Raw genomic sequence first — 25,567 nt, 5'->3', positions numbered from 1 at the left:
CTCACACTCACTGGATTGTTTTCTGTTTTTCGAGGAGCCCTTGGATGACTTTTTGGGCTTCTTTATCCGCTGGTATTTCAGAGCCTCGAGCCTCTCAGGTGCAGCAGCGTCCCCGGACGGAGATGGACGTTTTCTAGAAAGGAAAAGCAGACACGCGCCATCAGCGGCTCCGGGCCACGCTCGGACCGTGGGGCGTCCCAGGCGGGGGGCGGTCGACCCCAGCCAGCTCTGCCATGGAGAAGGAAAAGGTGAGAAGCCCGGGAGGAGGCAGCACGGCCAGCCAGGCATGCTGGGCACACGCTGCAGGAGACTGGAGGCTCCACACGTGTGCGCCACCGTCCCCTCCCTTGTGCCCCCAGCTCAGCTGCGTCGCAAAGTCCAAGTGCGGAGAGGGCGCAGCCAGCACCCGGCTCACCTGCCTGCCACGCCAGCACTGCTACACACAAAGGACGGGGCAGATCCCATGTCCGATAAGGCATTTTTGGGAAGTGGTGGGAAACCCCTTGGGATGGAGAGGGAGGGGGAGACGGAGAAGCAGCACGACAGCTCCGAGACCGGGGCTGTGTGTGACAAAGGGCGGGTGACACCGGCGCAACAAACAGGACGGTGGCAGGGATCCTGCCTGGCCCCCGCTCACGTGGAAAAGAAGAAACAGGGCCACACGACAGACAGGGACACGAAGGGCACAGCTGGGGTCAGCACCTCGCTCCCAGGTCCCTGCTAGAAGCGGCAACAGGATACAGCAGCACAGGAGCTCCTGCTCTGTAACGCTGAGAGCGGGATGCTCTGGCCCGGCAGGACGGGGCGCACCGGGACTTGGAGACAAAAACGCCAACGAGATTTCATTGCAAGGGACAAGGAGGGGATTTGCACAGAGATTTTTCTGATGGGAGAGTCAGTAGTTAAAAGCAAGTTTCCCAGACTTAGTCCCCAGGTAACTGTTGTACAGGAACCTATTCAGTACGGGAACCTGCTCAAGGTGAAGTGGCCTCCCCTTCGCAAAGGGCTCTTGCTCTATTTTCCTTCCCTATACCTGTTTTTCCCTGGCCAAGGAGTGGAAGGTAGAACCGCTGTAGAGAGCAGGGCAGTAAAAGAAAACCTTTTCCTTAGGAGAGGAGCTGGTCCAGCTCTCATCTATAACACACCACAGCATCCCCTCTTTTCCTGCTTCCCCTCTCCTCCCCCTTAGTTTTACTTTCACGTCTCGGAGTTGCACAAGCACCTCAGGCCACGCAAGCAGAGGTCAGTCTAGGCAGCTAAGCCCTGGGTAGCGACCTGGGATCAAACCGAGTCATCGGAGCAACCTGCACACGAGGTGCCCAGAGGTGGCACGGGGAGCATCCACAAAGCACCTCCCATTGCAGTAAAGCCAGGCAGAGAGGAGAACCTGGAGATTTAATGCAGCGTGCCTCCGACAAGCCTGCGCTCACCCCAACCCACCCTGCGGAGAAGGAGATGCACACGTCTGGTCTAACAACCCAGTCACTGCAGGTCAGTGCCCAAACCTTGTCACCGAGTCAGTCACGCAGATAGCACTGTCCGTGCTGACAGCAGCTCCCGGAGCTTCAGGCTTCTGTGCTCGTGGCAGGGCTCAGACACCAGCTCATGCCATCCCCTGCTCGCAGCCAGCGCGCTCCAAGCCTCCTCCTGCAGCGCCTCTGAAGCTGTGTGCAGCTCCTCATGCCTCCAGAGCTATCGACAGCAGAAATCTGGAGCTAAGCTGTTCCCCAGGGCAGTTTCCAAGTCAGCCACCAGCACGGAGCGAGTACGTGGCACATCCCCAGCACAGTTAGAGAGCAACTCAGCAGGAACAAGAGCCCACATCTTCTAGAGGGCAAATCCTTCTTCTCAACAGGCTGACTTCCACCCAAACACAGGATGCTTTTCTTCTGTTCCCACTTCATCGCTCTTTGGATTATTCACTCCAGGAATTCGGATTATCCAGTCCAGGAAGCCAACAGCAGCGAATAACCATGACAGGCTCAAAACACAGGGCGTGCTGAAAAAAATGTGCATAGGAAACAGCGAGGATCCTCGTGACAGCAGCACAAGCAAGGCACTCCCACCTTCCCCTTTTGACACTGCTGCAGACGAGGAAGGTGACAAGAAGCAAACGAGGATTGTGGGCAGGATGCCAGCTAAGGCACTGTCCACCAAAACCAAAAATACCAACAGGTTTGGGCTATATGTGCTTTTTTATTTAAACAGATGAACATATTGCCAAGAGCAAACCCAGACCGAGGAGTGCTGTGACCTTCGAGGACAGGACCCCTCATCTCCCCATGGTTTCGGGGGGAGCCCCTCCAGCAGAAGGCTTTCCTCTGCGAGTCTCCACGTGTGCCACAAAACACCGGTGCGAGCACGGCTCGAAGGCAACGCTTTCCATCCGAGATCCCAAGCGGCTGCTGGAGCAGCGCACGCTTCAGCTGGAGTGGCGCAGGCAAAGAGCTCCCAAGGGTTCCTTTCCCCCGTGAGGAGCAGAAGGGGTTGTTTTTGAAGATGCACGTGACTACAAAGCCTCTCCCTCTTGCTGTTAGCTTTGGAGAGCACCAAGGAAAGCGCAGCATCATTTGATGAAGCAGCTGGGGCACAGCAGATGCAATGGGAACCCAACGACTGGGGTATAGAAAAGCCCCTTTCATGCTTCCCATCACAGAGACATCAAGGCGTAGATGAGATGCTCCCGGCGATCCTCTCTTCCAGCTCCCAGCGGAGCAGCACATCAGCCGAAGATGAAGCACCTCTTCAGACGAGCTGGTAGTCCTGCCGGCTGGATCCACGCAAGCCTCCCCTTGTAGGAAAGACATTTACAAGCTTGTACAGTCGCTGTGCCTAAACGTGTTCTTCCCAAGGCCCCGGCTGCCACGTACTGGCAGCCTCCAGCGAGAAATGCTGCCAGCAGCAGCTCCGAGCTCTGCTGGGGCTCTCCCTGCTGACTTGCACCAACGCTGACAGCCGCCGTGCTGCACCCTGGGCACGTGCTGGCCTGGAGTAAGACCACAGCGACCCAAAGAGCCAAGAGCATGGGACATCCCTGCAGTAATCCCTGCAGGAACATTCAATAGCAGACTTTTTCCATTTTATGCCCACTGGGCACGAATAACCGCACACCAGTTGCACTTGGGCAAGTCCGTGGTCAGTCACAGCCTCAGCTACTCCAGCTCCAGCCCCGTGCCTGTGGAGCTCACGTGCACCAAGCCCCGGATGCCAGAGAGCTCGGAGATCCTGCCACTGCCCATCAGCATCCCTCTTCCACCACCCAAACAGCTTTACTACTGTTACCAGAGCTCCACACGTAAAAGCCTCTCACTATTTCCATTCTTTTTTTCCCTCTAAGAAGCTGCTAGTGACCGTGGCATGTTGACAAAACTAGACAGATTTACGCAAGGGATTATGAGGAAATTGCCTGGAGCTCGTTTCCACTAGTTCTCCCTAATTGGGCTTGTATTTATGCACACAAATATCAACAGCGAGCGCACTGAACCCATGTGTCACTATAAATACTGTCTGACCTCTGGCAAGGAAGAGAGGGAGTGGAGGACGAAACACCGCTACTCACCAGCCAAATTTTATCTGCTCTACCCACCCTTTATTTCTTCAAAGGTCTCCGATTCATTCGAATTAATTTTCATTTTAAGCCCAGCCAAAAGCCTCTTCCTGCCCCCAGAGTTGGTGTTTTGGGCAGCTGCCCGTGCGCGAGAGATCCTGCATACCGACAGACGAGAGGTTGAGGGAGGCGGGTGAACTTCTGGAGACTTCAGCGTATTGCCAAGCAAAGGAGCTTCAAGAAACACGCAATTTCCTGCCGTAAGCCTTCTGCGAGATGCCACAAAACACCCAGCACAGAATTTTCCTCGAGTCCTCAAAGGACAACCCTTCTGAACGAGAAAGGCTCTGAATTATGTGGTCCTGGAGAGACTGCAAAGGTACCGAGGGAGCTCCAGGCACCCCAGGACAGGAGGAGGTGGCTACAGGGAAAGAGTTATCCAGAGCACACGTATCTCAGCTATGCCTTCTTCAAACATTATTCCACATTTGAAGCGAAGATGTAAGGGAGAAGGCCCCGAAAAGCATCACTACTCCTTTCAGCCCACAAGGGGGAACCCATGAGAAAATACAGGCTGTGACATTCAAGGACACGGCGCGTGATGTCCCCTCCTGGAGGTCTCACACCCGTCCCCTGCCTCCTCCTCTCCTTGAGCCAAGACAGCGACATCCAGGAACAGCTTGGACACATCAGAGCATCCTCTTGGCCATCATCAGAGCCCACCATGCCCCAGCCAGGCTCCTTCAACCCTTCGTCCTCCTCACGTGAAGCGCCCAAGCTGCCTACACGAGGCTCCATCTCAAGCTCGAGTCCCCGTGGGATCCCCCAAGGTGTCCTGCAAGTGGGAATTTGCCCTCGGCCCTGAGGCGGTGCCATCCCGGGACGCCACTGCGCATCGCTTGAGATCCTTGAGCACGAGCAGCGCTGGAGAAACGCGGCGGTCACGGCCCCTGTCCCCAGAGCACAGCCACGGCACCGGAGGGTGGAAGGGGCTGGTGAGAGCGGGGGGCACACCGGAGAAGGGGGGGGCCCTCCTACAGGTCTGCAGACAGCACAACTCGGCTACACCACGGACTCCACCATGCTGACGGGAGAGGAGCAGGGAGGAGAGAGGGCGAGGGAAAAAGGGACTGGAGCGGAGAGAGAAAATGGGGATACAGTCACGGGGAAAGCAAGGGGGGGGAGAGAGGAAGATAAATGAAAAACAGGAGTGAGAAAATATATAAAGGAAAAAAAAAAGACTGAAAAGAAAGAAATAATAATTAAGAAAGGAAAGAAAAACGCACTCAGACAGGAGGACTCACAACTTCTCCAAGCGGGAGGAGGCATGAAACACATGCAGAGGATCAGCACATGGACAGTCTTTAAAGGGGAACCTGGTTGCTTTCAAGCGGGGAGCGAGGGGTGCTGCTCCTCCCGCACGCCTGGCGCCGACGTCCCTGCGTCACCCGAGGCTCCGACATGCCCGAGCCCGCGAGCTCCCGGTGTCAGCAGCACTGCCCCGGCCAGGGGGGGCCAGGGGGGCCGCCCGGAGCAGGCTGCGATGCCGAGGGGCGCGGGGGCTTGGTGCCTGGTCTGTGGTTTTTGGGTTTCCCTCTGCAAGGAGGCAACAACGCCCTCTTGCCTCTTAAAGCGATGCGTTGCCGCTCGCTGCATCCAAGCAGATGATGAAAAAGTGCTAGCGCTAGCCCACGAATGGCATTATTTATCCCTGTTTGTCAGTAAAAACTACCCAGGCTTCACCCAGAAAAAGCCACCGTGCGACGGCTCCTGCTCCCAGCACCACCGAGCTCGCAAACTGCCTCTCCCTCCCCTCCTCTCAGCTTTTATTGCTGCAGTACAGAGAGCTGGCTGCTCTAGTATAAAATAATCCCGGTGCTCTGCATCCACTGACAAATTTTACGACCCCAAATCATCAAGAAATTACTTGGCTGGGCTCTTTACAGGATTCCTCGCTTATTAGAGCGAGATTTATTTTCCTTATGGCTTCTCTTTTTTGGGGATAATGATCTGGACTCGCTCCTGCAACTCCAACCCCTGGCAGCATCTCAGAGCTGGACAGAAGGCTGCTCCCCAGCCAGCGTCCTGCTGGATGATGGGACCCTGCTCCCCAAACCCCTCCAGCTCAGATGGGAGCAAACTGGGACCCGTGCAGCAGCCACACCAATCAAGGACATGAGCCTGGACTGACCCAGGCTGGGCTGAAGTCTCACTCGCTCAGGTACCCAGTTCTCCTGGATCAGGGGAAGCACTGGGGATAAAGGAGACACAAAACAGCCACAAGGGTTTCCCTCTTTCTCGAGAAGTCTGGAACAACCCAGGTGATTTTAACAAGGCTCCGCATGGGACACCCTGCTCTGGGATCAGCCAAAGAGAACAGAAGGTGGCCAAGCACAGAGCTTTGGAGACTGGAAGGCTCAAACCTAACGGGTTTTACTGTGCCAAGAGGTTTTTGGCTCCTCCATGGAGCACACATCCCATACCTGCTCCACGATCCTTCCTCCCCTCTCTCCCCACCCCAGGACAAACCCTCCAGGTGAGCTGGAGGAATTCCCCTCTCCTGGAAATAATCTACCCGGTTTCCCCAGGCACCTCACCTCCCTCTCACAGGGCTCCCTTCCACTCCTGCAAGGCTCCTCAGGCTTTCTGGAGAGCAGCAGCCAGGACCTTGACTCTTCCCATCCAAGGCTACAAGCTTCTGTTTTTGAAGACCTGTCCTAACAAGGCTGGGGCATGGCCAGGCCCCACAAACCATCCCATCTGCAGTCCCACCTCTTCTTTCATAACCAGCCCGGCTGACAGCAGAATGGGTCAGTGTTCTGTTCCTCTGGGTTGGGAATGAGATTTATCCCACCTCATTTTATCAGTTTTAGTGAAAGGGGAAAAAAGGATAAAGTTATCTGCTTATAGGGTCTGGAAACCATCCCCGGACTGCTCCATTGCTGTTCCAGGGATGCCTGTGGCCTTCTAGAAAACCGGCCCCACCGGGGAGCCCCTGAGAGGTATTTTGTTGGGAGCCTCTTTACAGATTTGCTTAGGGCTGTTTAATTACAACTGGGTCAGAAGAAGTCTTACAGATTACTCCAAGGAGCATTTCAGAGAGGGCTTTCGCTACAACTCTGTTTGCCACAGGAACGATGAAGCACCTCACCGGCAGCCTCAAACTGTAGCTACACTGCTGCCGACCATAAACACCACCTTGAAAAAAGGCTTCTCCCACTTTCTATAACAGAGAAACCTTGGGAAGAAGAAAATAGACCCAGGTAACAACAGGACCAAAAATCTCCGTTTCCTGGAACAGAACTGGGACTTATTTTGGAGCTGCAGCCCAGGAGCACTGTTAGGAGCCAGCTTGCTCCAGAGGCGGCTGTTTCATCTGGCTCAAGGTGCAAGACTCCGAGCTTTGGAGAAAGCAGGTCCCAGCACACGCCTCGCCCACGCCGCACAGCACCAGCCCTGCCGGAGCCAGTGGTGCCTCCCAGCATCATCCTCTGCCAAAGAAGCCACAGCCAGATATCAGCTCGGCGAGCCCCGGCACACACGTGAGCATCGCCACGAGCACCCCACGCCTGATACAGCTGCACCACCGGGCTCTCCAGCCACACTGCCTCCCCAAAGGGAGAGGGGAAACCCAAAAGCCACAGAGACTGTACGTCCAGAGGTGTTGCCTAGTGTTTTACAATTCCTTATTCCCCTTTAAAGGAAGAGATGGTATTGGAAAAGCCCCTTCCATGTCCCCTCTCATGCCCCGCTCCCGGCCACCCTCCACAGCGCCCACACCATCCTTTCGGACATGGATCACCCTTACCTATTGAGCTGAGGAGAAGCTTGTCTCGACAACACTGCCCAGATAGCTGAGATTAATCAAAAACAAAGCAGTTATCAACACCCGCAAGGAGCCGAGCTCCGCAACACATCAGCACGTCAACAACTCCAAAGGAAAAAGGAGGGAAAGAAACCGAACTGAAACACAAACGAAACAAGGCTGGAGAAGAAAGGGGGAAAGAAACAGAAGAGAAAGGAAAAAGAACAAAAATAATAATCGACGAAGCGAATGGATACACTGCATAAAAGCACGGACAACAGTGCTCTAACACAGACTTGTCCTGCACCTGGAGCTCCTCGGGGCGCCCTGGCTCTGAGACTGCGTGGAGACGTGGACCTACGTGACCGTGCGTGCCTGCATGGCTACGGATCTGCCTTCCCAAAAAAGCCACGCAGAAGTCATCTCAGGCTCCTCCAGGTCTTCTCCCTCCCCGGCCTCTCCCGTGAGCCCCTCCTGCACCCTACGCACCCCATCCCCAGCCGTGCCGGAGGGACTTCCTAAGGCCATAAACGCTTCCAGGTACCAGAGGGTGGGAGTGAAATGCGGAGGGCGCTGCGGGGTGAAAGGCTGCCTCCCCCCTCCCCAAAAACCACGGCTCTTCTCCGAACGCCTCCGACCGCGCCGGCGCCGCGGGGCTGGGCGCCCCGGCTCCCCGCGGGGCTCCACCACGAGCCGAGGGGTTCGGCCCCCCCCAACACAACAAGCCGAAATGAAGCGAGACGAAAGGATGGAACGAAAGCACGGCTACGGGATCTAGGGTGCTGTGAAAGAGACGGAGGGAGAGAGGAGAAATACAGAGAGAAAGACACTTTTGCCTGGAGCAACCCTGGTACCTGGAAAACCAGCCGCTACTGTCTGTCTAGTGCAGCCACATCCCTCTTTAGGGCAGGATCTGAGCGTGCCGGCGGCCTCCTGATTTCCGCTGGGGTTTTTGTTTTGTTTGGTTTTTTTTTCCTCTCCTGACATGCTGCTGGTGGGGCTAAGTCCTCGATCTCTCCCTGCCCGCGTCCTGGGGCTGCAGCATCCCTTTTGCAGATGGGGCGGTGACTTTTATAGCTGTTTCTGTCATGCATTAAAGCTCTCTAGACTCCGCGGGAAGGAACAGAAGGAAGACAAAGGCGCGGCGGCCCTAACGTTCGAAGAAAGCCAAGAGCCAGCAGCTAGAAGAGGAAACAACCGCCGGTGACACCAGGACACTTACCTACGCGAGCCGGGAGCCGGGCCCGGTGGCCCAGGTCTTTGCCAGCCTGGCAGACGGCCCGCAGCCCGAGTCACAGAGCTCCCGGTTCCCACGTGAGAGGTCGGGGAGGAGGAAAGCGCGCCGGCAGCACCGGGAAGGCCGTCTGCCTAACCCTGAGCCGGCTCGGGCAGCGGCCATGCACCCTGCGCCCGCAGCACGAGCCTCTTCAGAGCCACGTCCTAGCAAAGCCCGCGGGACGCCATCTCCAAAAGGGATGCTGCAGCGTACCCAGACCGACCCTACGAGTTGGGATGATGATGGTGGGGAGGGAGTCGGAGGGATGGGGGGGCAAGGCAGGGAGGGAAAGGCGGGAGGGGGCCGGGGGCAAGGTATTTTGGGGGGGGGGACCACGGGGTCTCACGCACTTACCCCGAGGTGGCTACCGTTGTCGATGTGGGCTCCGGTCTGAGGATCTCCTCGCTAGCCCTCCTCGGAGAAGGGATGTCTCCGAAAACATCCATGGTGTCCGTGGGCAGGGAGGAGCCCTGGGAGCCAGAATAGCCGGTGGCCAGGGGGGTGAAGGCCGTGGTGGGTCGGTAGCTGGGGCTCTCTCCCAGGCTGCTCGGCGCGGGGGATCCGGTCGACGGCGTGGACTTGCGGGAGAAGCTGACCGCCGCGGGGGGCTGCAGGGTGATCTCCGACACTTCCGCCTGCTGGATGAGGCCCGGCCGGGGCCGGGCGCGGGCGGTCAGCTCCGGGGAGCTGTTGCGGGAGCTGAGGGGGCTTTGGGTCAGAGGAGAAAGCCTCGAAGGTTGTAGCACCACCTGATGTAAACTGGGCTCAGCCCTCCTGACCTGCCGAGGGCTGGGCCGAGGTCGGGGTTGGGGCTCGTACCACCTGGTGTCCAGGCTGAATGTGCTTGTGCCGCTGTGGCCGACGGGCTCGGACGGTTCGTGGTAAGGCAACACGGGTATGCCCATACCTTGACTGGTATGTCTTAGCTGCCCTTGACATCCCATGGGTTGCATAGGTTTGTCCTGCCACTTGGTGGTGGGGGGCACGGAGGGTTGGCCCCTGCCGGGTGACTTGCCAGTCCAACTCTTTGGTGCCTCCAGGGGCAGGATGCCCGGGTAGGACGCGGGGACGACCTGGAGAGAGGAAGGGGGCGGCCCCCGAGGAAGACAACCGGTGGGCTGGGAGCCCTCGGTCGCCTCGCACTGCTGGAGCTGGGGGGGGAACGCCGCGGGGGACGCCTCCAGGCTGCCGAAGGGGAATTCAGCCCCGCCCCAGGGCTCGGGGGACCGGCCCCCCGTGGGGGTCTGGGCCAGGGGCAGCGTGCTGTTGGAGGCGTTCTCCCCGTTCTCCTCAGGGATGGTGGGGTGTCCGAAGGGCCCCTCGGGGTGCAGAGGCGGGGAGGACATGACCGAGCTGAGCGGGCTGACTTCTGGCATGTAGAAGGGCGGCGGGTCCACCTCCCCGGGGCTGCTGCTGCTGAGGTAACCGTAAAACTGGTGGTGGAAAGCCCGGGGGGCCGGCGGGCGGGCCTGGCCGGTGGCCTGCAGGGCGCCGGGACCCTCCAGCGCCCGGTGGAACCGGGGGCTGTATGCTGGTGGCTGAAGGTAGGACTCCTGGCTGGACGAGAGAGGGGTGAGCTGGGCTTTGAGGGCCGTGACAGAGGCGGGGACGACGGGGTCGTCGTTCTCCTCGTCCGACTGCCGGAACTCGGGGTACATGTCCGTCTCCTCCACGAAGGGGAAGCCCTCGATCCGCCGCGTCTTCAGGGAGGGCTCCATCTCCGCCGGGTCCATGACAAAGCGGCCGTCCGGCCCGCGGCTGATGAGCTCGATGGGGGTGGTGGCCTCAGCTTCGGCCTCCGCCTTGGAGACGCTGTACTTCTTGCTGCTGATGGCCCGCTTGGTCTTCTTGTAGAGGGAGAGCTCCTTCTCCTTGGTGGGGCTCAGCATCCGCTTGGCCTGCGGGCCTTGGTCGTCGGAGGACTCGGAGGGGGGACGGAGCGTGCGGATGCTCTCAGGACTCACCTTGCCGGAAGACAACCTGGACCACAGGGGAGAAAAACCAAGAGAGGGGGCGGTCACCGAGGGGAAACGAGCTCTTCTCGCCCAGAAGAGCTGCCGGATCCGGAAAACAAAGCGTTACCAGCTCTCCAAGGAGGAACTGCTAGAAGAAATTTGCGGGGACTACCAAGACGGTAGAGCCTTGCCCAGCTCCAACACAGGCCGCGAGAAGCAAGTGGAAGAGAGGAGCCAGAAGCACCACACATCATACCTGCTCCTCGGGTACACCTTCGCATCCCCTTAGGGCTGGCAGTTCACTCCAGTGCCTTGCAACAAGCTCCACAGTCCCATCAAAATGAAAGACAGATCCAGAGCTCACTTCCAACTCCTTCAAAAGTTTTCTACGTTCACCTGAGCTATCCACACCTGGGAAAGCCCCCAAGAGGAGGGGCTCCCCGATTTCTAGGGCTCCAGAGGGATGTCAGATAAGCATCCCCTCCTGCAGACCTCAGCATCTCACTTGGAGCTGCCAACAGATGATCTCAAATCAACTTTTTCCCTCTTCCGAATACTCAAATTGAAGGCTGAGAGCCTTAAAAGACACGGAGGTGGCAGGGAAAGACAAACATCAGAACAGCATCCCTTGTCAGAAAGCCTTGGACAAACAGGATTGAAGGGCAAAAGGTAGCAGATCCAACAGAGACGGTGTGGGCATGGTATTTCAGTGCCGTGGATGAACTGAAAAGAGCAAGACTAAGATCCACCAGCACTGGGACATTTTGCAGCCGTCCAGGAGACTAAGCATGAGGAGTCCACACCTCAGACTCTTTCTTGCACTCCCATGGGGAAGATGCTCCCGCTGTTTAGTACCTACAAGTGCTTTTGACAGGCTCTTAGAGTTGTGGCTAGCGCAGCATCACGATCCACTGCCTTTGGGCACACGTGGAAAGAGGCTTTGGCAGGGGACTCTTCATGGGAAATGACAAGATAAGCAGTTAAGAGTCTGAATTTCCCAAGAAAAAACAAACAGCACAACTCAAAACTACACCGGGCTTGCATGAAGGACTCCGTACGCAGCAGTAGCCCGTTTCCTGAGGAGCCACTTCAAGCTGGGCGTGTAATTCCTTTCCACCTGGTCAAGGTGTACGGATCCACCGGTCGTCTCTTAAAGTCTTAAAGTTTGCTGTGTTTGTCCCTGCTGCTTTCTGCTCCAAAGCCTGTTTGTCTCTTGTGAACCGTTCTGTTCCCGCAAGTTTAGGGAACACGAAAACCAAACCATCAGAAGCAATAAAACAAGGCCAGATATTTCCATTTGACCTTTGCAACAACTGTAGAAAGAGGCACCTTGAAGACCCACAGCCTGGTGCCGCATCTAAGACAGATACTTACGGGGACTCCAAACTCTTCCTGCAGTGGGTTATCGAGAGAGGAGGGTCTGGAAAAGAATAAAAAGGGGAAAGAAGAGAGAACGCTAAGGAGGCGCAACAAGACAGAGACAGACAAACAACATCACAACCACAAAAGAAGACACTCAACAAGAGGCCAAGGTTTCATCGCTCCAGTGCTTTAATGGTTGCTGACAACAAACGGCTCCCGTCACAGTTTCCTATCAGTCCTGCGGCCGCAGTCTCGCACGCTAGAGGCGAAGGAGCCGATTCCCCTGCCCTCTCCAGCTCCCCGGCTGCCTGGACAGGTGGTGGTTTCCCTACCGGGCGCTCCTGCAAGGCGGCTGCAGTCCCAGCTTTAGGGAAGTGGGGCGGCGGAGTCTCCTTCATGGGGTCTTCTCTAGCCTAGCGCGGCCATCGGGCACTGCCCGTGCAGGCGAGGCAGAGCCCAGCACCAGGGGGACCTCGGGGAGGGCCACGGTCCCCTCCCCGGCCAAGGGGACATCCCAGCCCTAGCCCCCAAGCTCTAGGAGTTGTCACCACGCGAAAGCGCGCCCTCGGACATCCCAGGCTAGGGGTTCTCTGCCGCCTCTTCACCCACCCTTCCTCTCCCACTCCCGACCACGGACGCTTTCAGGCACAGCTGGGGGATGAAGTCAGGGCTTCACCTGAAGACGCGCACGGGTGGAAGAAGAGACAGACAGGGAAGAACATTACCACCACAACGCAGCCAGGGAGGAGAAGGAGAGAGACAACGAGGGGACAGGAAGGAGGAGGGAAGCACGCCGGGGCCGGGCTCACCTTTCTTGCGCTTGAGTTTGCGTTTGCGTTGCTTGTTGACGAAGCAGGCGGCGAGTGTGCTGAAGAGGATGGCGGCAGCCAGGAAGCAGATGGTGGCAACGATGCCAGCCAGCACCGGGCGGGCTAAACCCTCGTCCGTCAGGTCAGGCTGAGGGAATACGTCTGGGGAAAAAAAAAAAAAAAAAGCCATCAGGTGTTAGACACACACATGCTCCTGCCTGCTGCTTCTCCCTAGGGGATCAGCTGCAGTCTGAAGGGCAAAGCTGTCTTGACGCAAGGCAACTCGCTCGCTCCTGGTACTGAGGATAACCTTGAAGCAAAAACCCTGCCTTAAACCGAGCCCACGTGGGGAGGCCTGTGAGTGCTGCTGCAGGCCGACACAGAGTAATTCAGCGACCTCACACGGGACGGACCCTTTGTCTCTGGTGATGGACACATCGGGAAGAAATGCCCACACCACACAAATGCACGGTTATGCACGGATGAACACAGCTGCACAACACCCACAGTTACTTTGGTTCCTGTAATAACTCGCTGCAGCAGCACCAGGTATCTCCCTCCGAGCCCTCATCACACCACTTTGCTAGCCACGAGTGAATCAGAACCAGCACCGGAGCTTATTTAGCTGCCTCCATTTGCAGACACAAGAGCGGTTATCGCATCCTGCATGCACCAGTGCTCCTGCCACGCACCCGCACAGGGTCAGCGCGCGTCCGCCTGCTGGGAGCACTGGCGCTCAGCCGCAGACAGCGGCCCAGGAGGGCCGGGGCACGCACACACCCTGAGGCTGCAGCTGGCTCCGTGCACCCTGAGCTGTCAAACCCCATCAGAAACATCGTGCAAGAGGAGAGCAGCAGCTCCGGGAGGGCAGCGAGCAGGCTGCCGGCAGCAAGCAGGCTCCCTGCATCGCGCCAGCACCACTTGGGGGCAGAGAGAGACCGCTTCATTCCTGCGCGCAGCCGAGCTGGGCGGCTCCTCGCTTTTTTTCCGGGAAAGCCATACAAGCAGGGCTCGTCGCATCCTCTCCTCCTGCAGACCTTCCCTTCCCATCGCCATCATCTGCTCTGCCTGGCCCTGGCTGAAAATCGCTCCTCCGAGCTGCACCGGGGTGCAGGGGACACGCTGCAGCGAGTCACCATCTCCTATTGCAAAGCTCTGCTGTGTTTGTGGTTTTTTTTTTTTCCCCTCAGACACCGCACTGCAGTGCTGCGTTTCCCTCTCTGCACCTTTCATTTCCATTTCTAGGCTGCGCAGCGCCCGGCTCCCAGCTTTGTTCTCAGGGCATCCCACAGAGCTGAGCTGCCCCTCTGCTCCGACAGATGCTGCACCGCACCCGTTGGAAAGGAACAAACGGGGGGTTTGTCCTCGCCCGCTCCGAGCACCCCTCCTCTGTTTGTGCTGGGAAGGCAGCACGGCCACAGCTTCCCCCACCACCTCCCAGATCTCCCCTTGGCTGTGGAAAGCACTGACAGCATCAGCCCCTGCACTGCAGTGCTCTTTTCCAGCACAGAGCCCAAGACCAAGGCTTCCTGCGATCAGAAGGGCAGCAGCTGTGCCGGGACACTAATCCAAAGCCTGTGCCCATCAGCCCAGCTCACAGCCAGGGTTCTCAGGCAAAAACACAAACCCAGTGCTCCCAACCCGCTGCTGTGTTGCTGCTGCACCGCCTGGGCACAGCACCAGCTGCAGACAGCAGAAACGGTCCCACGGCCGCCAGGCACGGGGAGGGAAGAGGAAGCAGCACCCCTTACCTGTACTGGACACGCCAGCAACGTTACTGGGTTCGCTGATGAGATCCTGCATGACCGCCAGGACGCGGAACTCGTACCAAGTGTCCTGAAACACCAAGCACATCCGTCAGAAGCGGAGCACCCCAAAAAGCACCTCCCCAGGGCCGCAGCAGGCAGCGCAGTGCCCGCACACTGCCGGAGCAGTGTCAGGTCGGTCCCCGCTCACCTGGGACAAGTCCTTGGCAAAAAACTCGTTCTCGGTCCCGAGGATGGCATCGTCCAAGATCTCCCACCTCTCCGCAACGCGGAACTCCATGATGTAGCGGTCGATGGGAAAGCTGTGGTTGGCAGGAGGGAGCCACGACAGGAGGACGCCTTGCTGTGTCCGGTTGGCTGTGAGGCACCTCGGTGGGGTAACCAACACCAGAGGCTCTGGAGTTGTTACAGGGAATGCTGCGGACAGGGAAGATGGAACAAGGCGCCTCTGAGGTGAGGGTAAGGGAAGCGCAGAGGATGCTCTCCTCCCTGGGGTGATAGCCACGATCTCTCCCTTGTATTTCGAAGCAGGGGCTCCTCGTGCACCTGCACACCGTGTCCTGTGAGGTGCAGGTGAGCCTGCACAACAGCAGCATGCCGGGATCTCTCCCGCGTGCTGGCACCAGCACAGACAGTCCATGACTGCAGCAGCAGCTCCCTCCTCCCAGGGGGTCAGGACATGTCTCAGCACGTGCTCTGTCTCAGAGACACAAAGGCAGCTTTCCAAAAAGGGGAAGACTAAAGATGCACCGACTACAGAAAGGGGCACAGCATCTGAAAGCCTCCTCCTTCCCCGACCTACTTGTGAGACAGCCCCCAGGCGGGTACCCAGCGCAAGGCCCTTTGTGATGCTCCCGCTCTGAGCTGCACGCAAGTGGTTTTGAGCTCTGTTAATAACTCCTGACCCAAGATGAACCTAAGGAAGATCTGTAAGGTGACCAGCACAGCTCCCCTGAACCATTAGGACAAGCTTTTAGGTGTCCTAAGCATCCAGCAAAGTCCACAAGTTTCATCCAGGACGCTCCAAAAAACACCTCTGTGGCTGGAAACCTCTGCTGCCGGCCGCCAGCTCCATCCCAGCAGACAGGACAGGCGGCAAGGAGCCAGCTCCCCTGCTCTGCGGGCCTCCCGAAGCCCCCCTCGCCCTCCGCCCCCCTCGCCCTCCGCCCCATGTGTTTATGGAGGACCCACCTAGAGTGTTCACAGTGACCACCTCACTGAAGGAGCTGGTGCCCAGCTTGTTCTGAGCCAAGACACTGAACTGGTACGCGGTCTCCGGTTCCAAGGTATCCACCAGGAGCCAGCTGGAACCAGCTGGCACAGGGAGAGACAGCCAGTCATGGGGGCCAAACTGGGCTCTCTTCACCCTGCCAAGAGAGAGGAGAGCATCCTCAGGGAAGGTGCCTCCAACCGGGAGGACGAAGATGCCGCGTTAACTTCTCGAGTGATAATGGAGCTGTCCCGAGAGATGGTTTGGTTTGGCAGCAGCGATGTGCATGGACGTGGCGCTGACACTCGCCACCCAAGAGCTGGCTCAGGGTCAGCGCACACGAGGACCTGGAGCACCATCCCATCACACCAAGGGCACTGCTACCAGCCCTCCCTGCTGTCTTGCAACCCCTGTGCCCTTATGGCAGGGTCGTATACAAAAGCATGGCCAGCAGCCCCTCTCTAAGGGTTATCTCCATCAGATCCCAAAGGCAAAAGGGCAAATTTGGTTATTTTTTCACTTTAAGTGATGCAAAAGAGATGGGCCCTGTTCTCGTTTATACCTCAACAATTCCCAAGCCAGAGCAAAGCAGCATCCCCTTAGCTGTACCCCTGTACATACAACCCCACAGGAGACAGTTAACTAACTCACCATTTTTGCCAGGGGTCTAACCAACAAACCCAGGGCTTTTTTTCTGCATCCGGAGCCATCCCACGCATCCACCTCCAAGTCACAGCCACCAGGGGAAGCACCCTGGTGAATGAGTCCCGGGTCTCAGAGCAGCACCCCTGCACTGCGGTGATACTGCAAAAACCACCGAACCCCATGCACGTCCTAGAGAGATGCTCCAGCGAGCCCCAGCCCTCATCTGCAGGTTTCTGTCGTGTCCGCAGAGGATTTGGGAAAGATTACTGCAGCAGGTCTGTTCTGCATAGTTATGCAGGCATGTCTACAGCCATCAGTGCACTGCCAGGGAAACCCACTGGGTAGGAAGGGCTGGAGCAAAGACGAGTAATGTCGCTGTAAAGGGAGCAAAAGGTGAGGCAGCAGCAAGCTATGGAAAGCAGCAGGCTGGCAGAGCGCCACGCATGTGCAGAGTGCTTCGACCAAACCCAGAGGCTGCGGGCAGGAAAGCCCCGAAATCACCACAGCTCCAGTGGGGGCTACAGCTCCCAGGAGCTGCACGGCAGAGCTGCCTGCCACCCAGGGCAGGTGATCCCGCAGTATTTAACACCCCCCTGTCGTCACGTCCCTGCTCCTGGGTGCTGCTGTGGGCAGGGAGAGCGGATGGTAGATGCAATGCTCATCGCCCCAGCCGGGGGAGAACGCCCTCACCGAGGGGGCACGCACGCACAGGTGGGATGCTCCGGTGGCCCTGGCTGTGTCAGGAACAGGAACAGCATTTCCAGCAACTGCAGAAGCAGGAGGGAAGCGTGGACTCCCCAGGAGGTGAAGCAATGCTTTGCTTGAGCATCCCGTACCGCAGCATGGAGGAACATACGTGACCACTGGCCAGCCAGCTCTCCGGATAGCACCAAATAAAGCCGAGAGAGCAGCACCCAAGCAAGGAGCAGCTCTGCTGTCACCTTCCACTCGTGATCCTCCCCCCAGCACCATCCCCATCCCCATCCCTCCTGGGCTCTCCGGGCCCAAGGACCAGCACAGCCCCAAGGACTCACATCCTACAGGACAAGATGGGTCTCCCCCTCCTTCCCGGGCTCCCCACAGCACCCTGTAAATTTCCTAACGCCCTTCCCTGCCCCTGGCTGCCTCTCTTTTCGTGGGGGGTCTGGAGAAAAGAGGGCTGGGCAGGCAGCTGGGGCAGCGGGAGCAGCAGCTGCCACCTCCCTCCGAGGCGAGGCACGTCTCAGGAGCAAGGAGGTCAGATCAGTCCTTCCCAAGGACGCTTTTAGAGGCAGCCACGTGAGGTCTGCACCACTCCATCCACTCCTCCCCACTCGCTCCCTCATTTTTCTCTTCCGCTCATTCAGTTTCTTCCATCTCCTGTCCTCTGCCTCCCGACACAATTATCCGGCCCCACCGTGCGAGCGCCGAGCCTGTCCTCAGTCCAGAGGAGAACAGAATTCATTATAGGCAGCATCTCTCCAATCCCCACTCTATCAGCAGACCCCATCTGGGCAAATTAAGGAAAGGAAGGAAAGAAAGGGAGCGAGAAGAAAGGCTCAAGAAGCGGAGGAGGACGTCAGCACCAGCCTGTGAAAGGCAAGGTGCCATCCCCTCCGCATTTCAAAGGACGGCTCTTCAGAGGAGAAGGACAACGAGTGCAGAGCCTGGAGAAGAGCCTGACCTTGCTGCAGCTACGTTTCGCCCTCCCTGACGTGGGAAGGCTGGATGTGCCCCTTTGCTTTGGGTACCAGCAGCTAAGGGAGCAAAGTCTCCCGGCCAGCACCGCCCGGCGGCTGGTCGCACGCTCAGCTGGGATTTAGCAGCCCCCGGGGAGTCAGAGAGGAGGGAGAGATCGTTTCTGCTTAGTCACATTTCTTCAGGAGGCACTCTAAAGATTGCATTTGCCGTCCTCTCCGTGGCTGCTAAGCTTCATAAACAGTTTATCTTGAAATTAGACGCCAGAGGCAAAGTTACAAGAATGCAAAGCGTCTCCCCTTGTAAGCAGAATAGAATTTGCTGGGGCAGACAGATGTAGTGGCTAGCACAAAAGGGAAAGGGAACACAGGAGACCTACAGCACTACTGCTGCCCGTCTCTCCGAGGCACTGGAGGGGACCGCAGCGCCGGCAGCTCCTCTGCACTCAGAAAAGGTGGGGGAAAAAAATGGAAAAAAGCTGCAGGGAGCAGCCCACGGCCACCTCCACCCTCCCCATCCCTCCCATCTCAGGGCCGGGGCTTGCACCAGGGCATCGGGGGCTCTACCCCACGCCACGGCACGACCCAAGCACGTTGCCCCTTGCCACCCGTCCCCCCCCGCCGCGGCACGGCCCCGCTGCTAGAAGCTGGGGTCGGCTAGGAAGGAAAAGAAGCAGAGAGCAAAGCATGCGGGGATGACTCACAGAGGGCCGTACCAAACTGAGAAAGTCTGCTCGTATCCACCGTCGTAGCCGGGCTCCCAGGAGACGTTGGCAGAGGTCATGGCAACCACAACATGCACACTGGTGGGGGCATGAGGGCTTGTGCCTGCGGGGAGAGAGACGGGTTGCAGCGGGAGCAGGGGCACGGGAGGGATTCCTGGCATTAATGCAGCCCCACAGCTCCTGGGAGGGATTTGCTCCCAGCCACGATACGAGGGGACTCCTCCGAAACAGGAAAGCCTTTGTTTCATGCAGGATTTCTGCTAATCCACATCCACAGGTGGCCAAAATAAAGGAGCAGAAAACGCAGCACCACCAGTAACTAACACGAAAAGGAGACATCGCTCACCACGGGAAGCATCCCTATCCCACGTGTGACACCCTGCTCGGTGCGGCGACCCCCCGGTGCCCTCCACCAGCTGTCCCCAAGGCCCCGTTTCCCCCTCCTGCCCGTACCTACGACTGTAAGGTGAGTGCTGGCAGTAATGCTTGCGACGACGTTGGTGGCGACGCACTCCCACTCGCCATGGTCGTCCTTGCCGAGGGAGCGGATCTGCAGGGTGCCGCCGGGCAGCGTGTTGTGCTTGCTCCTGCTGGGCTTCCCTACCTTGGGCAAGGAGCGGGGGGAGCAAGGCAAAGAGAGAAAAAACCACAACTCAGCAGCACGCCAAGCAGGGCGAGGCGGCAACGCGTTAACTGAGCTATCTGCAAGGCCTACAGGGCGCCACCAGGCACGAGCGGGGCTCTCGGCTCTCCGCTCCCTGCGAGGTCTCCCCGGTTTCCAGAGAGGACCTGGCACGGTAACGCGAGGGACATGCGGACGGGGGCCGGTGTTCACAACCCGTACACAAGCGGAAAAACCCCACGGCGCTCGGACGGGCACCGAGACCTTCGCAAAGAACTCGATCCGGGTCCTCCAGCATCCAAAGCTGAAACTGCCACCGCCGCGGGGGACGGCGCACCAGCTGTCCCCAGCAAACGCCCTCCGAGGTGGGGGCCTGCCCCCAGGAGATGTCCCAATGGCCCCTCTCGCCCCCAGCCAGCGGCAGAGGAGAGGCAGGACCGCTCCTGGCAGAGGTTTCGGCAGGAGGGACCCCGGGGACGTGGGAAGCTGACGTGCACGAAGGTGCCTGGCAGCTCTCAAGCCGAGCGGAAAGATGGATCTTGCAACAACTCGTGTTTCTGCCCAGTATCTGAAGCCGTGCAAATCCCCCGTCGCTCCCGGTCCTCTCTGGCTGTTCTTCACGCGTGGATCCCACTGATGGGCTCCGGGGAACTGCAGCGCCTGCAAGCAGCCCGCTCCTGCGCAGGGGGAGCGGATGGGCACGGGGGTTACCGGTGCCCGGCCCAGGTCTTGTGGGGTCCTTCAGGAGGAGGCAGGTCAGCTCTCGGGGGCTGGTGGGGAGCGAGGGAGCTTTCTTCTTTCCCTGGGAAACTCCTCCCAGCCCAAGCCAGCCCTGGCTGAAGGCAGGGGAGGGAAAGCCCAAAGCCGTGATGTGAGGAGGAGGGCCAGAAAGCACAAAAGAAGTTGGAAAGAAACCTAAATAAGAAGGGGGCGGGGAAGGAAGTAAAAACAAGATCGATAAGAAAACTAAAGAGCTAACAACTTTCAGGTAGGTCTCTTGAGATCTGCCCAAGCTACAGTCCTCCTTGTGCTGGTAAAACTGTGAACAGACGGAGAACCTCACGCTGCAGGGACCAAGGACGGTGCCCCCAGGGCGATGCAAGGATCCTGCCCTCTCTGAGGAGCCCTCCTGGGAGGGCTGGAAGGGGGCAGGCGGCTTGGAGAGAAGATCCTGGCAGTGGGACAAAGAGCCCAGGAGGTGCCCTGCATTGTGGCTCTCCTACGGGCGCAGCAAAGGTGGGAAGCAAAGGGAAGAGGGGACTGGAAAGCTCCGGTGACACCACACCAGGCCCTACCCTGCTCTAAAGGAAGAAACATCCTCAAATCGTTATGTACAGTCCAGCACGGTTAAACCAGCTTCTTCCCATGGTCTTCCGAGTCACAGGGCACCAAAGGAGGCACTGACAGGTCCAGGCCCTTGCCAAAAATTCAGCCAAGCCCCAGGGCAGAGCCCCCCTGGGCAGGCTCTGGTGGCACGTCCCCTCTTGAGGGACAAGCGTCGCCGGTGCCAGCTTCACCGGGAAGAGGAGGAGGAGGAGGAAGGTGTCCCACAGGCAGTGCCAGCGAGGAAGAGGAGGAAGGGGCCGGGGCGGGGGCAGTGCTCAGCTTTGCAGATGCTGCTGTGAAGGTTTTTTTCACAGTATCAGAAAGAACTCAGTGGCCACAAGCCGGGCTCCCCCACCCACCTGCGGGACAGGACGGCAGTGGCTCAGCCCAAAGCGAAGCAGCTGTACCTGCAGTTTGTTCTTACCGGGACAGAGTGTGGCTTCTCTGTCTGCAATATTCACCAAAAGCCAAAGGCACTGCAGATTTGTCTGGCAGGCCAGGTACCTTTCTCCAGGTGATGATAGGAAAGGGGTCTCCCGCAGCAGCACAAGGAATCAACAGCTCCCTCCCTGCCTCCTGTCTGTACTCCCAGCCTGGTAGCACCGTGAAATAGGGGGGGTCCTGCAGCCAAGGGAAAAGGCAAGGAGCGTGAGCCCACACCACCAACATCCCACCGCTCACCAACATCCCGCCTGGCAGCTCATGCCTCCGGCTCCACACCACCAAACCCTCCCAAAACGAATTCATCGGTGGTTTGGGTAAGGCCGAGGTGAGCAGCAGAAAGCGGGCGCTAACGAGGCTTTATGGCACACCGAAATCACACGCATCGAGGGAAGTTTCTGCTGAAAAGCCACCGAGCCACCTTGTTTAAATTTTAAGGAGGTAAACAGGAAAAAAAAACACAAAACAACGCCCACGTCACATCAGATATCAGCCTGATTAGTCAGCTCGGCGGATGTGTGTATGTACGAGGAGGTTTGCAGAGCTCTATCGTGTGAATCTCAGCAATCAAACACTCCTCGCCACAGCTCACGTGTCTTTTTGTTCAGGGAACAAAGCTCCTACTCCAGCAGCGCCGGTGGCTACAGCGGAGCAGCAAAAGCCCACGGAGCTTTTCTACAGCTTAAATCATCTTTTTATTAAAATCCTCTGCAAATCCAAGCCCGGGTCAGCAGGACTGAACATTTGTTGGCAAACAGGCCATCCCGGGGATGGGAACGATGCTTCGTCAAAGCGTCCTGGTGCAGGTCTGCTAAGGCTCGATGCTATGCGCCAGCACCTTATTTTGGTTTGACACACAAGGGCCAGCACTTCCCCACTAACCTACACTCGGTAATGAACGACAACTGCAGGCAGACTTTAAAAAAATAGTAATAATCTTAAAAAACGGTAATCTACCTCTGCGGCACTGTGCTGAACAGGAAGGCTCACCCAGCCACACAGTAGCACAGTTTGGTGAAATGCACACATCCACAGCCCCCAGCCCGGGACCCCAGCCCCCTGCACACCCCAAGAGCTCCCCTGGGGCCACCACCCACGGCAGATGTGCTGGGGCAGCAGGAACGTTACCTTCAGTACCAGTCGGGCAGGGGGAGACTGGCCCATCGTACCCAGGGCGTTATAAGGCACACAGGTGTAAGTGCCGAGAGCATCTTCGGTTGCCTCCTCGATTCGGATCGACCCATCTTCCAGCAGGTTCCAGCCAGAGTACTGCGGCGGGGAGGAAGAGGCAGCTGCAGCATCCCGCTCACACCACCGCTTATTTGCCCTTCAGCCAACCCCAACAACTAAGCCCAGGGCGGCTGGCGCATCTCCCGGAGGTGCCCAAATTGCTTTCGAGTCCCATTCCCAGCACCCAAGCCACCTCCTCAAACACAGAGAGGGGAAAAGCAGGCGAGATCAGCCTGCCCGAGTGCAGACAGCAAGGAAATCCACATCTCAGCCTTGGGTCTAGATTTCTTTTCCAGTTAACCAGGAGACTTTGGTAAACCCCGCGACGTGATTTATCCCTTCCAGGAGTAGATGCCTCAGCTCGAGCACAGACCCGTTTCCTGGAAGCACTGCTCTCTCTCCAAGGACTGCAAAAGCAGCCTGGATGACTAGTCCTCGACACCGGCATCAGCTCTGGAAATGTCTAAAATCAGGCGAGACAAACGCCACCCACGGAGCCCGAACACCCGGCAAGCTCCCGCCAGCAGCGGTGAGCAGGAGGTGAAGGCACAGCTTGTGCCTGCTCCCCAGGAAGGATTTCCCAGCCCTGAACACACCGATGACGCAGGGGTTTGTCTCGCTGATGCTTTCCTCCTTACATACAGTCAGGCTTCTTCAAGTGGCCCAACAGATTCAATGACAGTACCGTACCTCAGGTAAAACAGATGGGTTCAATGATCTTCATAGGTCCCTTCCAGCTGAACTATTCTATTGCAAAACACATGCCTAAAGGCACTGAAGATTTTTTTTTCTTTCAAAGCTCTCCTGTTTGGTGTTCATTAAAAAAGCCTCCTGTGACTCAGACTTCTGTCTCTTAACAAAAAAACCCACATCCTAAGAAGAGCAGACACACAGCAAGGACCTCATAGGAAGGATGCCATGGCAGCAAGCACAGCAGCCTGCCCTCACCTCGCTATGTCTTGAGTAGACACATTAAAATCCCCCTCATCCCTTCACTCCCTCCTTTTTAAATGCATTCTTAAAATTAACTTAACAAAAGGAGCCATTTCGCCGGTGCGGGTGGGACATTTTGTGATAACAAACCCGAGCAGCTCACCGAGCATGGCCACAGCCGGGTTTTCCCTGGCCAGAGTAAGGCCAAGTCCCAGCTCACACCTTTTGTAAACTGGGGGGGGGGGGGGACCAGGAGCCTCCACTCAGGCTCTTCGGCACCCCACGGAAGGGGAACACAGCCCTGCTGGGCCCTGGGGAGACCAAGGGCTGAGGGCCCCCAAACCTGGTGGCACCAAGATGACCCCACACGAGAAGCCGCGGGCACCAGCGACCAAGAACCCGCACGGGCAGCAGGTTTAAACCAAGGGAAAACTCCAGATCGTTAATATTTAAACAAAAAAAAAATTTAAATACTGAGTGTTTTCCTTAAATATTTAATGGCTAATATCCTTGCTGAGACTATCAAAGCACGATTACAGGAAGACAGAGACTTGTTAAAAGGGTCTTTTAACCATTAGGTGCCCTTGGAAGAAAACAGGGCCATCGGAAGGTCATTTCAGAGGTCTGGGAGATTCAGACAGCACGTCTACAGGCGCCGTGGGCTCCCCGAAGGAACCTGAATTAACTCAGCCCAAGCTGCTCTGGTAGGGAAAAAACGGCGTCAGCCCACCCAGGGGCTTTCTCCTCTCTGGACACGAAGGCTGGGGCTCAGCAGCTCGGGTGGAGGACAGCACGGACACCCCTTACCCTCATCCCCCCTTCCCGCTGCTCCCTCACCTTCTCGACGCGCAGGGGCCGGCCGTCCTTGTTCCACTTGACCAGCGTGACGGGGGGCTCTGCCTCCACAGGGCAGCGGATGTACCCGTGTATCCCGATGGGAACGTAGATGACGGGGGGCATGTTCACCACGCGGGCAGGATCTGGGAGAGCAGCACCAGGTTAACACCGGGAAGGAGCCCGTCTCCCTCCCCACCCGGCTGCGGAGGACCAATACTGCTCGTGCAAGGAGTCCAAACCCCCAAATACAAGTCCAAATCCCCTAAATGTGAGTCCAAACCCCAAATGCTCCTAAGTCTCCCGCCAGCTGATATCTTCGGGCTCGCGCTCGCATCCACTGCAACAGCTGGAGTTTCTGGGGGGCTTTATTTGCACGCAGTGGGTTCCTACCTGGAGCTCATTAAGAGCTGCGCTTCATTAAAAGCCGCATTTAAAAGGCAGCACCAAACACCCGTTCCCACACCCCGAGCGACACAGCCCTGCAGCCCGCTCTCGCCAGAAGGAAAAAAAGGCTGTGGGCAAGGCTGGAGGCGCCTCCCAAGGCGACGACAACGCTTCTGTTCCTCCTGCTGCGTACAGGGGAAACAACTCCAACCCAGCAAACAAAAACTGTTCCAACCCCAGCACCCTAAAACACACCAAGGGCAGCAGCCGAGACCGCGAAGGGACCTGCGGTCAGGCCAGCGTGAGCCGCTTCCCTCCTATTTGTTTGTACTCGCAGCCCATGCCTAATTGAGGCTGGGTTGCGTGGAAAAAATCAGCCACCTCCACCCTTCCAAATAGGATGCAAAAAAGCTTAAAATATGTATCTAACCTCCCCACGTTTCACCACCCACGCAGCAAGACGTCTCGCAATCCTCAAGTCTAGAACGTGTCATTAACAGCGCTTCTAAGAGCTTTTTAATTAAATGCGAGTGGGTTGGAGAGAACCTAGACTTTCTTTAATAAGAAGCTTTTAAAAAAAAAAGTTACTTCTAATAAGGAGAGCGAGTATTTCTACAAATCTCGTCTAGACACCAGCAGCACAAGGTTACGGGAAAATCCTAACGGGGCTTACGCTGCGCTGGGGAAGGAAATCGTTTTTTTGGGGTGCGGCGTCCCCGTGCTGCTGATGCACAGAGGCAAAGCTTGGGGTAAAACTACGGGGTTGGGATGGAAGGGATGGGTGACGGAGGGATGCAGGGCCCAGGATGTGCAGATCTGTCCCCTCTGCGCTAGGGCAAGGGTATCCGCGAGAGAAAACCCAGAGGGGAAGAGAAATCTCACCCCGCAACTGAGGAGAACACATAAAAGTCAATGAGAAAAATTCATTGTGGCTTCTCTGGCCAAAGAGGGGGCTCAGAACCATTCCAGCTCCAGTTTGCTAAAAGCCTACCCCAAAGTTAAGGGAAAAAAAAAAGAG

At 57.6% G+C, this 25,567-nt stretch overlaps 1 protein-coding gene across 9 annotated transcripts in view; it reads right to left on the bottom strand.

Moving 5' to 3' along the window:
- Positions 1 to 25,567, bottom strand: part of IGSF9B (immunoglobulin superfamily member 9B) — a 53,211-nt gene that overhangs the window by 12,259 nt on the left and 15,385 nt on the right. For 3 of the 9 annotated variants that reach the window (XM_080568108.1, XM_080568109.1, XM_080568113.1), the window contains exons 8-19: positions 24,166 to 24,308; positions 22,294 to 22,434; positions 21,229 to 21,345; positions 19,230 to 19,380; positions 18,756 to 18,879; positions 15,712 to 15,887; positions 14,711 to 14,937; positions 14,506 to 14,590; positions 12,755 to 12,916; positions 11,958 to 12,003; positions 8,983 to 10,608; positions 12 to 133 (exon numbers count right to left, since the gene is read on the bottom strand). In XM_080568108.1, coding sequence (XP_080424234.1) covers positions 12 to 133; positions 8,983 to 10,608; positions 11,958 to 12,003; positions 12,755 to 12,916; positions 14,506 to 14,590; positions 14,711 to 14,937; positions 15,712 to 15,887; positions 18,756 to 18,879; positions 19,230 to 19,380; positions 21,229 to 21,345; positions 22,294 to 22,434; positions 24,166 to 24,308 — 3,120 coding nt within the window. The other 6 variants (XR_013942123.1, XR_013942124.1, XM_080568112.1 and 3 more) reach the window with 6 other exon arrangements.

The sequence above is a fragment of the Anser brachyrhynchus genome (assembly GCF_964034855.1).
Source record: "Anser brachyrhynchus genome assembly, chromosome: 25".
Lineage (NCBI taxonomy): Eukaryota > Metazoa > Chordata > Aves > Anseriformes > Anatidae > Anser > Anser brachyrhynchus.
This window is presented reverse-complemented; position numbering and strand designations above follow the sequence as displayed.